At 45.3% G+C, this 15,932-nt stretch overlaps 1 protein-coding gene across 1 annotated transcript in view; it reads right to left on the reverse strand.

The window, feature by feature from the left end:
• Positions 1-5,138, reverse strand: part of UNK (unk zinc finger) — a 37,922-nt gene extending 32,784 nt beyond the window's left edge. The window contains exon 1 of the mRNA XM_066588234.1: positions 4,955-5,138. Within this exon, the coding sequence (XP_066444331.1) occupies positions 4,955-5,061 (107 nt within the window). The 5' untranslated portion in view covers positions 5,062-5,138. The remainder of the gene's footprint in view (positions 1-4,954) is intronic.
• Between the last annotated feature and the right edge of the window lie 10,794 nt (positions 5,139-15,932).

Here is a 15,932-nt window from a genome sequence, read left to right on the forward strand (position 1 = left end):
GGCGCCGACGCTAAAGGGGATTTCCTGTAAGGAGACATTGTCACAGGTTTCAATTCCTCAGGACTTTTACAAGTTCTGCTTGCACTGAATAGAAGCATTCATCCATCCATGGCCAGGGGCGGACAACACGCTCCCATTGTGTGCTGCTCACACGGCTCCTGTTTGTTACAGTGTATCAGTGAGGACAGTTTGTTACGGATTATGGCACAGATTTTCGCAGTGGCTTTACTCAATGGATTGCAATGATTGAAATTCGAAGAGAAAATGCGCCATTTTTCTACAACAGAGTACGCTGCGGATTTCAAAATCCGCGTATAACTAGAATCTGCTCTAAAATAAGATACAGCATTTGTTTTAGCGTACGTTACAAACACACTGCTAAAACGGTCGCTTGAGAAGCCTTTTTACAGCTGTGGAGCCGGCCATGACCCTGTCTGCGGTCGAGTAGGGTTGCGCAATTTTGCTGAGCGTGACAGCGTATCTCGCGCATCCGGTCATGTGCACAATATGTGTTTTTAAAAATATTTATTTGTAATTGCGTATAGGCGCGCGTACATGCGCGCCCATAAAGAACAAAGCCTCTATCTTGCATATATACGCAGCAAAACAGAACATACTGCAGTTTTATTTTTTTTGCACTCGCATGTTACGCAATTCCACACGCAAATGTGATAGGAACTGCGTAGCGCACTTGATTGCCTGCGAGTTACCGCGTATCACACGGGCGTACATAGTTAAGGTAATACGCTGTAAAGCCCAGCCTTAAGGCCCTTTTACACGCAACGATTTTAACTCAAAATTCGTTCAAACGGCTAAAAGCGAGTGGTGATCGTTACATGTAGACGCAGGCAATCGTGCTCTATTGTTTACTTGTCGTTAGTCGGCATAAAAATAGTCATCAAGCGGCTCAAAAGACATTCCATTTGAATGGAAATCCTTCAGTCTTTTGCGCGGCTTGCCACATTGATGGGAGTAAACAATGTACTCACTGCGTTTGCTTTACATACCTAATGAGTACATTGTTTATTCTGCCAGGATAAAACCATGGAATTCTGCTGGCCAGATAATCCCTCGCATAAACACACACACACGAACAAACAACTTTAGCTAATGAGGAAAATGGAAAGGATTTATGCCGCATTCACACGCGCGATTTGATATTGGTGGGAGAAAAATCATAGCGCTATCACACAGACCACCGCTGTCCGGTAATACCGCAATTTTGTGTTACTACAAAGTCACATGTGATGCTACAAAGTTGTGCGACTTTATAGCACCACCTCCGAGGATTATTATTTTTTTGGGAAGGAAGGAGGGGGGGGGGGGGACCCCCGGGGCTCGTGATCCAATCACAGTCAGCCCTTCCTGGAGGCGGGGATTTTGATCCTACAATTCAGGAAGGGCTGGCAGAGGACAGAAGACGAGTGTCAGAGCTGATGAAGAGACCCGCGACACAGCTGGCAGCGCTTCTTAGGTGATTTTTTTTTTTAATGCAGCCAGGGCTTATTTCAGGGTTTTTACGGTAGGATTTTCTGCTATAAAAGTTGCGTCACACAAACACAGCGTTTTCATGCGATGCATAGAAAAGTCTATATGGAAACTTAGGAAAAATAAATTTAAAAAACACGCAAATCGTGGCTGTATAGAGCAGGCCACGATTTTGTATTCTCGCAATGCAACAGCCTACAAAACATAGTGTGGAAGAACCCATAGGAGAGCATGGGCTCCACATACATGCGATTTGTAGCGCTGTCGCATCGTGAGAGGATCGCCCGTGTGTATGCGGCCTAAAAGCCATTTCTGTGCCTGTAGTTTTATGCTAAAATGTCATCATTTCGTTCAGTTGTGCGGCCATTTTAGCGATAATCGTTGCATGTAAAAGGGCCTTTACAGGGATCTCCTCAGTATGTACAACTTGACTGCTCGAATTAGCAAGATGGTGGAATTATGTTGCAGCGCTACTTTTACAATGTGACTGGGGGGATAGTTGGTGAAGAAAAACACAGCTAAATTCTAATGCAACTTATGCATAAAAACCAGAAGAATTCGGTAGTCCCAAAAATCAGCAGGACGACTGGAGAGCCGCAGGGAGTTCAATGTTCACATGCAGTTGTGTACGGTACCACAAGACTGCTGAAAGCGGAAACGCCGTTATTTTATGATCGCACCCCATCGAATTTACTCCACGCACAACAAATAGCCATGTCTGGCATTTTATAAGCTGCGGCGGGGCCACCCATCGCTGCGCATTTTATAAGCTGCGGCGGGGCCACCCATCGCTGCGCATTTTATAAGCTGCGGCGGGGCCACCCATCGCTGCGCATTTTATAAGCTGCGGCGGGGCCACCCATCGCTGCGCTTTTTATAAGCTGCGGCGGGGCCACCCATCGCTGCGCTTTTTATAAGCTGCGACGGGGCCACCCATCGCTGCGGTTTTTATAAGCTGCGACGGGGCCACCCATCGCTGCGGTTTTTATAAGCTGCGACGGGGCCACCCATCGCTGCGGTTTTTATAAGCTGCGACGGGGCCACCCATCGCTGCGGTTTTTATAAGCTGCGACGGGGCCACCCATCGCTGCGGTTTTTATAAGCTGCGACGGGGCCACCCATCGCTGCGGTTTTTATAAGCTGCGACGGGGCCACCCATCGCTGCGGTTTTTATAAGCTGCGACGGGGCCACCCATCGCTGCGGTTTTTATAAGCTGCGACGGGGCCACCCATCGCTGCGGTTTTTATAAGCTGCGACGGGGCCACCCATCGCTGCGGTTTTTATAAGCTGCGACGGGGCCACCCATCGCTGCGGTTTTTATAAGCTGCGACGGGGCCACCCATCGCTGCGGTTTTTATAAGCTGCGGCGGGGCCACCCATCGCTGTAGATTTTATAAGCTGCGGCGGGGCCATCTATCGCTGTAGATTTTATAAGCTGCGGCGGGGCCATCTATCGCTGTAGATTTTATAAGCTGCGGCGGGGCCACCCATCGCTGTAGATTTTATAAGCTGCGGCGGGGCCACCTGTCGCTGTAGATTTTATAAGCTGCGGCGGGGCCATCTATCGCTGTAGATTTTATAAGCTGCGGCGGGGCCACCCATCGCTGTGGATTTTATAAGCTGCGGCGGGGCCATCTATCGCTGTGGATTTTTCTGCTGTAAGTGAATGGGGTTCGATGAAATCCACTAACAATGTACTGCAGAGTGCTGTGAACTTTGTGGGCTTAGCAGTTTAGCGCTTGTTTTTGCGGTGTGAGTTGTAGTTTTCAATGGCACTTTTTAATGTACCATATAATGTGCTGAAAAACTTTTAAAAATTTCTAAGTGCAGTAAAATTGGAGAAAAAAAATACAATTTCACCATCTTGGGTGGATTGGGGGGGTTTTACGATAAAACACTGCGGCAAAAATGACATGAAAACTTTATTCCAAGAGTCAGTACGATTACTAGGATACAGCATTCATGTAGTTTTTTTTTTTGCACTACATTGAAAAAAATTAAATATATATTTTTAAATAAAATTATTTTCTGCCGCCATCTTCTGAAAAGGTTTTTTTTTTTTTTAGATCTTTCAATATCCTTTATTTTTCACAATTACGAAAAACTTTTTTTTTTTAGTCCCCATGGAGGACTTGAACATGTGAGTTAATGATCAATCATACCCCATACTGCAATGCTTCAGTATTTCGGTATATAGTATGGCTGTTGGCATTCGATTAGAACAGGCTAATAGGCAGAAATACCCAGCAACCCTGAGGGCCTTCAAAAGGCCTGTAGCTACCACAACGACCAAATGACACCCCGTGTTCTAGTCACCAGAAGACCGGTCAGGACCGCTAAGCGCTACTCGGGACGGTCACGATCGATGCTGCGGACAGTCGTTAGCTGTCACAGAGTCGGCCCCGCTTGTATACAAACCCCGATGCTGGAGGACATACATGTATATCCCTCAGGGTCATAGCATTAGTCATTAAGTGGAATACGGCCGGTTCCACATCTGCACCTCCGGTTGGAGGTTCCATCGCAGATCCGGCTGAGAACACCGGGAAAAAAAAGCGCCAAAAGCAGCGTTTTCTTCCGTCCAAAATTTGGCCTGAAAGCGGGCAGCCCCCATTATAATCAACGGGGTCCGTCCGCTGCTGTTCAGTCCAATCTAGAGACGGAACCGTTGGGCCGCGGAGCAGGAGCCCTAAATCCCTAAAGCCACCCTACGGAAACCACCCAGCGCGCCAAATACATTATTTTAAAGCGATTATCCCACAAAAAACACGTCTCACCCCAACAAAAAACAATAACTTCATGATCACGGAGTGTCCAACCGCTTGGGGCCACAAGAACGGCGCACCCCAAGGCTCTGTAGCGAACGGCAATGTATAACCAGCACTCTCGGGAAAATAGCCGTGAGCGGCGCCATCTCTAGAGCCAGTGGAGTCACGCACGTACCCCGCCGGCCGCTGTCACCATCTACAGGGATCCCAGCGGTCCGATCAGTAATGGAAAAAAAAAAAAATTAAATCACTGTCATCAGACAACACATGGGTGTATTTGTAGTCTGTAACCATGGCGACACATAGAGCTGTGTACACAAGACGGAAGGCTATTTTTATTCAGGTCTATTTATGGGGGTGATGGGCGTACATGTACATAGCGGCTGCGACGGATGGCCGGTAACAGCTGTGCGCCTTTTTATTTTTTTTCATGCATCTAGATGAAGCCCAGCAGTGTGTGATAATGTGGAGGAGAGGGGCTGGTGGCCATGGCTGCTGTAACACGTGCAGGCTGCACTCCTATCCCCTCAGCCTGGCACTGCCCGGGAGACTCGGCTCAGGCATCGCCCCAGCGGCCCCGGCTCCGCCCCCTCCTCTCCAGCTCTGACCGGTTCCCGCCGGCCTGGGCGCGGGGCACTGCGCGTGACTCACGCCTCCCGCTGACGTCAGCCGTCTGGAGCTGTTTTTTTTTACGTACGTGTAGTGCTGCGGCTTCTCGGGCTGCGCCTGGAGCGCTCCGCCTGTCGCTGCTGCCGGGGAGGTGGACGAGGCGGACGGGGAGCTCGGGACGGGGCCCTTAGACATCCTGTGGCCTCCCTCCTCCGTTCCTTTTATCGCTGGGTCTACGCGGAACGCCGCGGTGGAGGCCAAGTGCGCCTGCGCGGACGCCATGAAAGGAAATGAGAAGTGCTTCCGAGGCACTGAGGGAATACTGCGCGTTGCGCGCTTGGCTGGTCGCTAGAGGGCGCAGACCTTTAGCATGGCGAATAAAAACAACTGGGACGAGGGCGGGCGCGGTGCCGCATTGCATCATGGGAGTTGTAGTTTTTATTGAGCGCGGGAAAGCTGGCTGTGTGGAGAGAGTTGGGGGAAAAGGCGGGTTTTGCTGTGAGGGGATGACATGAGGGGAGGGTTAAATTGTTATTCCTTACAAAACATGTCAGCCTGCTGGAGTTCTTACAGCTCTATGTACAAGGGCTAGCGAAAAGGCAAAAATAATAGCCAAAGGTTCCCTGTGAGGTACCTGTAGGGTCCTGTATACTATACGGCCGCGTTACACGAGTATTTGCGACGTGTTTTTGCGTTTTTATAGTACTTTTTTCCTGCGCAGAAAATAATCGCTGTCAGCCATTGAAGTGGCCAATTAATGTAATGAGTTCACGATGTGTTTTTTACCTTTGCGAACGCGCAGGAAAATAGAACATGCCGCCTTTTTTGTGTGTGCGTGACCGAAATGTGCACCAAAATACGTGCACGTCAATGACATCAATGGGCTCCTATTTTCTGAGAATTGCATGAATGACCTTTTCATGCGCAAATCCGCTCGGCTGACGCAGTCCTAGGGCCCGCTTCACGCGGGGGAGAAAATCGCGCACAAATATGAACCCCTTTCTTTTGAATGGGGTCTTACACACGAGTCATTTTTTACCTGTATGGCACCGCGATGTGGGAAACAAATCGCGTGTTCTCTCCAGTGCGTGATCTCGCATCACAGCGGCCATTGGTTTCAATGGGGCTGGCAGCGGTATCGTACCACATGCTAGGTGATGCAATGCGAGGTCTCCCGTTGAAAACAATGGGAGGAACTCCATGATCCGCGGCGGCGGCAAAGGATCACTACTTCAGCCAGGTGATGCGAGGCGGTTTGCTTACAAAAACGCCTCACATCCGCAGTAAAAGCGCATATTGGCGGGCGTAATATTGGGGCGGGGTTCACGACCTGATATCGCACTTCCCTGTGTGAAGTTAGCCTAAGGCTAGTATCACAGGGGCGAAGCAAGTTATCGGGCCGTGAATAATGACCCCATATCACACTGTGGATGCGAGACATTTACACGTGAAAACAGCGTCGCATGACTTCAGAGGTGAAGGGATCCTCCGGCGCAGCCTTCAGTGGGGCCGGCGCTTCAGATCAATGGGGCTGCGATGTGAGCTCTCGCAGGTAGATACAACACGCTGCCATTTGTTTCCCACATCACAGCGCCATGCAGGAGAATATTGCTGAGGTGTATGACCCTGATTCAAAAGAATAGGGTTCATATTTGTGCGCCTTACAACACACAAATCTTGCGCAATTTTGTTGGCTGTGTGAAGCCGGCCTTAGTGTGTCATTCTGTATGGCACATACTGCAGATATGGCGCTTGTCGATGTGCGTTAACCCGCGGATGCGAGACGTAGTGCATGCAGAAACGCTTTGCATCACTCCTCTGAAATTCTGACCGTGCGGTGCTTGTTTCACGTGCGTCAGAAGTGTTTCCCATTGATTTCAATTGGAAGCATCGCATTGCACTTGCGTGCCCATCGCACAGCATGGCATGTGTTTGGCTGTCCCATTAAAAACGATGGGCGAAAAGTGACGAGTAAACCATAACCGTGGGTACACATGGGTCGGAATCCTGTCGGAAATCTCGTGCTTTTGCCGCAGCGAAATTACCGGGAAAGCGCAGCTTCAAAACCCGCGGCACTTAGCCGCAGGTTTTGGAGCAGCTTGGCCTCCATAGAGAGGAGCACGGCCGCAACGAAAAAAAAAAACAAAACATGCACCGGTTTTTCAGCGACAAAATCTCGTCCACATGGCTGGCTTATCCTGGGATTAGCGGCCGCAGGTGAATTTGCTGCAGCAAAATTCCGCACGGAATTTCTGCGGCAAATCCGCCCTGTGTGAAGCCAGCCTAATAAGGAAATACTTCAAGAGATCAATATGTTTAATATAATATTTTATTTCCTAAAGTGACAATACAAGTTATATCTACAAATGCAAAGTTTTTGAAGAATATCCTTGTATTGTTCCAAGATGTATTTTTTTTCTTTTATTATTCTTTTTTGAATAGTAATGAAAAATATTCACAAAAGTTTAAAATACAAAAGATGTTTGGAATAAAAAAAACGATGGGCGATGCGTTTCCAGGGTCCGAAAAAATTGGATATGCGATTTTTTTATTTTATCCCGCCCCATCCCGCCTCCTTTCCTTGCAAATAGTGCAGAGGGGCGGAGAGGGGGCGGGAGCTCAGTGCCTGCTCCTGGCTCTTCCCCCCCCCCCCCCCCCCCCGCAGATGAGGACGACGTATATCGGCTCGGCGTGAAAACCGAGCCGATATACGTTCGTGTGAATCCAGCCTTAAGCCCAGCCGTATGTAAAATTACGGCGGGGATTAAAGCCTCCTGCTTCTGTAATCAATCAGAAGCAGGACGGGTTGTCAGCGGTTAGTCACAGCTGATAACCCGGAGGAGGAGGGAGAAGTGGGTTTTAACCCTTTCTGCCTCCTCTTTTCTTCAGTACAGATCATTAAATGACCGACATGTAGTGAAAGTGGAAGTATTTCTTCCACTACGAGAGTCGGCAGTCACATGATCGCCGGGATTCCCTGCTACAGCAGAGCTACAGGGTCGTACTAGACCCTGACCAGCTCTGCCAGTGACTAATGTCACTACAGAGGATGTTTCCCCCCTGTAACTGGGGCTCCTATGAATGCCTCAGCTACAGTGGAAAAGTGTCAAATAAAAAAAACCAAAAAACTTGAATGTCCCCCAGAGGTCTTATATGACATCATGGGGGACATAGATAGTAAAAAACATAATTACATACATAAGTAAAACAAAATTACAGAATAAAACAACAATATATACATAAGAAAGAAAATAACCCAAAACCGACGCCAACCAAAACCGTCACTATATGCGCCCTGTATTCCAAAACTATACATACTATATATCAAAACGTCCAAAACAAAGTGAGGAACCTGTTCCTGTACTTTATTTTAGCGTAAATATGCTAATTTAAAAAAATAACTAGAAATGTTTTTTTAAAAATCATTTTTTTTAGCTTTTTACCCCCAATAAAGCTAGAAAACGTAAAAAAAAAAGAACTGAAAAAGATATTCCCCTATATGTCACGGGGAAAAACCGCAGCAAAAATAATTTTTGCAACTTTTTAGGTTGGCAAATCACCTTTGCAGCTTTTCCTAGAAGTGGGTATGGTTCAGCGGGAAGGGCATGGCCTCTCAGACCCTGGCATACCAATGTAGAAACACTCACATCCTGCGTTAGCACGCTACTAAGTTCATTACTCATTGCCTGGCACAGCTATGATGTTTGTGTAGCGGCGACGCCAGTCAAACTGAATGGCAGAAGCAGCGCTACGCAAATAGCTTATTGGCGCCTGACGGTCTGCAGTATAAATGTAGCGTGCCAGATGTATATACCATAATTTCCGCTGTAAGGGCTTATTCCGACGAGTGTGGGAGCAACTACGCTCGGCGGCACGGCTTCCTGCGCTTTCTGTTCTAACTCTTGCGCTCTGGCGTGGAGTAGAGTTTGAAAATCCCTTCCCTGGCTTTTCAAACTCCACGCCAGAGCGCAAGAGTTAGAAAAAAACGCAGGAAGACAGATCTTCCCTAATATGAATAGGTATAAGAGGCAAGTTGGACAGCACTGACATAACAATTATGAGCTGCTGGCAGGCGTGGGTACGTGTTGAAACATTTTTAATCTTCAATGAACCAGCCAGCAAGACATTGCGTTTCATGCCGAAGACCCGCACTGCCTCTGCACTAATAGAGCCACAGCAATGTCTGCAGTGAATTTATAGAAGAGCCTTAACGCAAATATTTGCTAACTTACAGTTGGCGTAATTTAATTTCTGGTCCATGCATTGATGTAAAATGAATCAAATGTATTAACCCCTTAAGGACGCGGCCCTTTTTTTTTTTCTTCCATTTTTGTTTTTTCCTCCCCTTTTTTTAAAAAATCCTAACTTTTATTCATCCATCGACGTCGCTGCATGAGGGCTTGTTTTTTGCGGGACGAGTTGTATTTTTTAAAGGTACTATTTAATGTGCCATATAATGTACTGAAAAACTGGAGTGTAATGGAAAAAAATGAAATTACACCATCTTTGAGTGGGTCTTGGATTCAACGGCGCACAAACTGCAATGCAAATTACATGATAACTTTATTCTATGGGTCAGTACGATTGCTACGATTTTGCTGTACTTTGATTTTTTTTCAAAGATATTTAAAGGGGTTGTCTCGCGAAATCAAGTGGGGTTCAGCACTTCTGTATGGCCATATTAATGCACTTTGTAATATACATCGTGCATTAATTATGAGCCATACAGAAGTTATTCACTTACCTGCTCCGTTGCTAGCGTCCCCGTCGCCATGGATCCGTCTAAATTCGCTGTCTTCTGGCGTTTTTAGACGCGCTTGCGCAGTCCGGTCTTCTCCCTGGTGAATGGGGCCACTAGTGCTGGAGAGCTGGTCCTCGTAGCTCCGCCCCGTCACGTGTGCCGATTCCAGCCAATCAGGAGGCTGGAATCGGCAATGGACCGCACAGAGCCCACGGTGCACCATGGGAGAAGACCCGCGGTGCATCGTGGGTGAAGATCCCAGCGGCCATCTTGGTGAAGGAAGAAGAAGGAAGAAGTTAGACGTCGCAGAGCGGGGATTCGGGTAAGTAATGACATTTTTTTTTTTTTAACACATCCTTTGGGGTTGTCCTGCGCCGAACGGGGGGCCTATGGGAAAAAAAACAAAACGTTTCGGCGCGAGACAACCCCTTTAATTTTTTAAAATTATTTTCAGTCGCCATCTTCTGACCACAATAACTTTTTTACTTTTTCGTCGACATAGTTGTGCGAGTGATCGTTTTGTGCGGCACATCCTGTAGTTTCCATTTTTGAATACATACGAATTTTTGATTGCTTTTTATTACATTTTTTCATAGAGACAGGGTGACCCAAAAAGCACAATTCTGGCGTTCTTTATTACTTTTTCCTGATGAAATTCACTGTGCGGGGTAAATTATGCATTACTTTGTTTAATTTTTTTTTAATAATGAGTAAAACTTTTTAAAAGTTTTTACTTTGTTTTTTAGTCCCCTGAGGGAACAAGAACATGCGATGCTTTGATCGCTCCTGCAGTATAATGTAATGCCATAGCATTAGATCATGTTGCGATCGGACAGGCATTCAGAAGGCCCCCGGCTGCCATGACACCCGCAATCTCGGTTGGGGCATTTAAATGCTGATGTGAGAATTGATGGTGGCATTTGAAGGGTTAACAGGTCCGATGAGCTGCGCGGCTTATCGGAGCTGTTGCGGGCAAGGGTCGGCTGTAAGCAACAGCTGGTAGACGTGATGTATGGAACGAGATAGCCCAGCGATCTCCCTCCATACATATCCCGAATGTGCAGTTCATAACTGTACGTCCTGCAGCGCTAAGGAGGTTAACAGGCAAATACTATTGTTGACTTATCTTCAGGATAGTTCATCAATAGTTGATTGGTTGGAGTCTGCCGCTCAGGACCCCGGCCAATCAGCTGATTGAGATCCTGCTGTCAGCGCCATAACACACCAAACGGAGCAGCACCAGATTGCTTTGACTCCTGTATAGTCGCTGGCGCCGGTCATTGCAGGCACAGCTGTCATTGATTTTAATAAGAGCCACGCCTGCAGTTACCAGCGCCGGTCACTACACAGGGGTCGGAGTTAACTGCTTCTTTTCCGTACCCCTGTATGTTGTGACAGTGGGCGCTGATTGACTGAAGTCCTGAGCGGTTCACAACAGCTAATCAAATATTGATGATCTATCCAGATGATAGGTCATCAACAGTATTTACACAGAAAACCCCTTTAGGAGGCATGCACATCTTTAAGAATTAGGCGCGTTGTACTCCAATGCAGTGTACATCAAGAAAAGCGTAGGAAACATCTAACACACTTAAACAAAATGGGGTATAGTTATCTATATATATAAAGGCGAAAGCCCTCACTGACTGACTGACTCACGGACTGATTGACTGACTGACTCACTTGACTGCCTGACACACTCGACTGCTTGACACACTCATTAACTGACTGACTGCCTCGCCACTAATTCTCTAGCTTCCCGATGTCATACAAACTTGAAATTTGTCAGGACCATTCTTTAGGTCGTAAATAGGAAAAGTAAAGGGGTCCCAACTTTATTATTCAATTCTAAGTGCAAAAGTAAGTGCACCCCTATGTTATGTAACTAATAACACACATCTGTACCTCTGTACCGCACAAACGTGAAATTTGCAACGACCATTCGTTACGTCCTAAATAGAAAAAATAAAAAGGTCACAACTTCAATATTCAATTCTGAGTGTGAAAAACTGTCCGAAAATCTGTGACACATGAGAGAGTTCTTTTCTCAGAAACCATAAAGCCTAGGGAAATTTTTATACTGAGAATCTACCTCACCTCTTTGTGTATATACTGAGGAGAATCTACCTCATCTCTATGTGCATATACTGAGGAGAATCTACCTCATCTCTATGTGTATATACTGAGGAGAATCTACCTCACCTCTATGTGTATATACTGAGGAGAATCTACCTCACCTCTCTGTGTATATACTGAGGAGAATCTACCTCACCTCTATGTGTATATACTGAGAATAATCAACCTCACCTCTATGTGTATATACTGAGGAGAATCTACCTCACCTCTCTGTGTATATACTGAGGAGAATCTACCTCACCTCTATGTGTATATACTGAGAATAATCAACCTCACCTCTATGTGTATATACTGAGGAGAATCTACCTCACCTCTATGTGTATATACTGAGGACAATTTACCTCACCTCTTTGTGTATATACTGAGGAGAATCTACCTCATCTCTATGTGCATATACTGAGAAGAATCTACCTCACCTCTACGTGCATATACTGAGGAGAATCTACCTCACCTCTATGTGTATATATTGAGGACAATCTACCTCACCTCTATGTGTATATACTGAGAATAATCAACCTCACCTCTATGTGTATATACTGAGGACAATCTACCTCACCTCTTTGTGTATATACTGAGGAGAATCTACCTAATCTCTATGTGCATATACTGAGGAGAATCTACCTCACCTCTATGTGCATATACTGAGGAGCATCTACCTCATCTCTATGTGTATATACTGAGGAGAATCTACCTCACCTCTATGTGTATATACTGAGGACAATCTACCTCACCTCTATGTGTATATACTGAGAATAATCAACCTCACCTCTATGTGTATATACTGAGGACAATCTACCTCACCTCTTTGTGTATATACTGAGGAGAATCTACCTCATCTCTATGTGCATATACTGAGGAGAATCTACCTCACCTCTATGTGTATATACTGAGGAGAATCTACCTCACCTCTATGTGTATATACTGAGAATAATCAACCTCACCTCTATGTGTATATACTGAGGACAATCTACCTCACTTCTTTGTGTATATACTGAGGAGAATCTACCTAATCTCTATGTGCATATACTGAGGAGCATCTACCTCACCTCTATGTGCATATACTGAGGAGCATCTACCTCACCTCTCTGTGTATATACTGAGGAGAATCTACCTCACCTCTATGTGTATATACTGAGAATAATCAACCTCACCTCTATGTGTATATACTGAGGACAATCTACCTCACCTCTTTGTGTATATACTGAGGAGAATCTACCTAATCTCTATGTGTATATACTGAGGAGCATCTACCTCACCTCTATGTGTATATACTGAGGAGAATCTACCTCACCTCTATGTGTATATACTGAGAAGAATCTACCTCACCTCTATGTGCATATACTGAGGAGAATCTACCTCACCTCTATGTGTATATACTGAGGACAATCTACCTCACCTCTATTTGTATATACTGAGGAGCATCTACCTCACCTCTATGTGTATATACTGAGGACAATCTACCTCACCTCTATTTGTATATACTGAGGAGCATCTACCTCACCTCTATGTGTATATACTGAGAAGAATCTACCTCACCTCTATGTGCATATACTGAGGAGCATCTACCTCACCTCTATGTGTATATACTGAGAATCTACCTCGTCTCTATGTGTATATACTGAGAAGAATCTACCTCACCTCTATGTGCATATACTGAGGAGAATCTACCTCGGCTCTATGTGTATATACTGAGAATCTACCTCACCTCTATGTGTATATACTGAGAACAATCTACCTTACCTCTATGTGTATATACTGAGAAGAATCTACCTCACCTCTATGTGCATATACTGAGGAGAATCTACCTCATCTCTATGTGTATATACTGAGGAGAATCTACCTCACCTCTATGTGCATATACTGAGGAGATTCTACCTCATCTCTATGTGCATATACTGAGGAGAATCTACCTCACCTCTCTGTGTATATACTGAGGAGAATCTACCTCACCTCTATGTGTATATACTGAGAAGCATCTACCTCATCTCTATGTGCATATACTGAGGAGATTCTACCTCATCTCTATGTGTATATACTGAGAAGCATCTACCTCATCTCTATGTGTATATACTGAGGAGCATCTACCTCATCTCTATGTGTATATACTGAGGAACATCTACCTCACCTCTATGTGTATATACTGAGGAGACTCTACTTCACCTCTATGTGTATATACTGAGGAGAATCTACCTCACCTCTACGTGTATATGTATACTGAGGAGAATCTACCTCACGTCTATGTGCATATACTGAAAGACTGTAACGTACATAAGGAAGTGGCCATGGACTGCAGAGATGGAGCATGCCCCTAACCCCTTAGTGACGGAGCTTTTTTGCTTTTTTCCATTTTTGTTTTTTCCTCCACCCTTTTAAAAAATCGTAACTCCTTTATTTACCCATCGACATAGCTGTATGAGGGCTTGTTTTTTGCCGGACGAGTTGTATTTTTTTCAATTGTGCTATTTAATGTACCATATAATGTACTGAAAAACTTTTTAAAAATTCTAAGTGAAGAGAAATGGAAAGAAAACGGCACTCCGGCATCTTCTGGTGCGTCTTGTTTCTACAGCACACAAACTGCAACAAAAATGACATGATAACTTTATTCTATGTGTCAATACGATTACTATGATACCAAACATTTTTTTTTTGCTGTACTACTTATATATTTTTTTAAAGGTATTTAATTTTTTAAAATTATTTTCTGTCTCCATATTCTTTGCACAATAACTTTTTTTTCTGCCAACATAGTTGTGCGACGGCTCATTTTGTGTGGTACGTCCTGTCGTTTCCGCTGGTACCATTTTTAAATAGATAAAACTTTTTGATCGCTTTTTGTTAGATTTTTTCATGGAAACAGGGTGACCAAAGTAGCGCATTTCTGGCGTTATTTTTTTTTCCAGACGTCGTTCACCATGCATTACTTTGATAGATCGGAATTTTACGGATGCAGTGATATCAAATATGTATTTTTGTTTAATTGTTTACATTTTTTATTGTATATATGGCAAAACGGGGGATCGAACTTTTATAACCTTTTTTTTTCTTTAAATAATTAATAAAACTTTATTGTTCTTATTTGTACATTTTATTTTAGCCTCTAGGGGGGCCACCACATGCAATGCTCTGATCGCTCCTGCAGTATGATGTAATTCTGCATTCTGACAGGCAGTCTATCAAGCCACCCCATGGTGATGGCTTGATAAGCATTCTGACATGACAGCCCTGGGGCCTTTCAGAAGACCCCTGGCTGACATGACACCTGCACGGCTCTCCCGCTCTTATCACGGGGGGCCGTACAGGACCCCCGAACATCGTTTGGGGAATTTAAATGCCGCTGTTAGATTTGACAGCGGCATTTAAAGGGTTAACAGTCCCTGTAATAAACAGCTGACACCCATGATGTATGGAGGGTGATAGCAGCGCTATCTCCCTCCATGCATGTCCTGCAAAGGCAGGACATAAAAGCGCGATAGCGTAGTCACTAAGGGGTTAAGGCTAAGAAGGGGCTGCAACCTCAAGTCTGGATTTAAATTTGAATAAAAGGGGTATTACCTTTAAAGGTAAGACATGAGTAAAGTGGGAGGGGTGGCATATTCTGCAGAGGGACATCAGTACATGCAGCCTGAGGTGAATCTAATGCTCCTCTATGTGGAGCGTTATGTCTATATATCTTATTCCTCTATTCCTCTGAAGTAGAGATGAGCGAACCTACTCGTTTCGAGTAATTACTCGATCGAGCACCGAGATTTTTGAGTACTTCCGTACTCGGGTGAAAAGATTCAGGGGGCGGGGGGAGGCGTGGCGGAGCGGGGGCGTAGCAGCGGGGAACAGGGGGGAGCCCTCTCTCTCTCCCTCTGTTTTGTATGCCAGGCAAACTAGGTGCTGGTGTAAGTGCAACAAATGTAGGAAGAGGCACAGACCCCTTTTTACATTAGCCACATGTGTGCCAGCCTGAAACCTACATCAGCTGGAAACACATGGAGGTTTGTGCTATAATTTAAGGCGGTTTCTGGAGTAAATTATAGTAAATCTGATGGGCTATGCATGACCAAACCCTGCCTTTTTTTAGAGGTGGAGGCGGTGCAAAAAGGCGAGGCATTGCAAAGTATTGTGACTTTTGTATACAGTGTTTACATTGTTTTACCCCATAAACAATGGGGTAATAGGTGAATGAAAAACCCCACCT

The sequence above is a fragment of the Eleutherodactylus coqui genome, chromosome 13, assembly GCF_035609145.1.
Source record: "Eleutherodactylus coqui strain aEleCoq1 chromosome 13, aEleCoq1.hap1, whole genome shotgun sequence".
Lineage (NCBI taxonomy): Eukaryota > Metazoa > Chordata > Amphibia > Anura > Eleutherodactylidae > Eleutherodactylus > Eleutherodactylus coqui.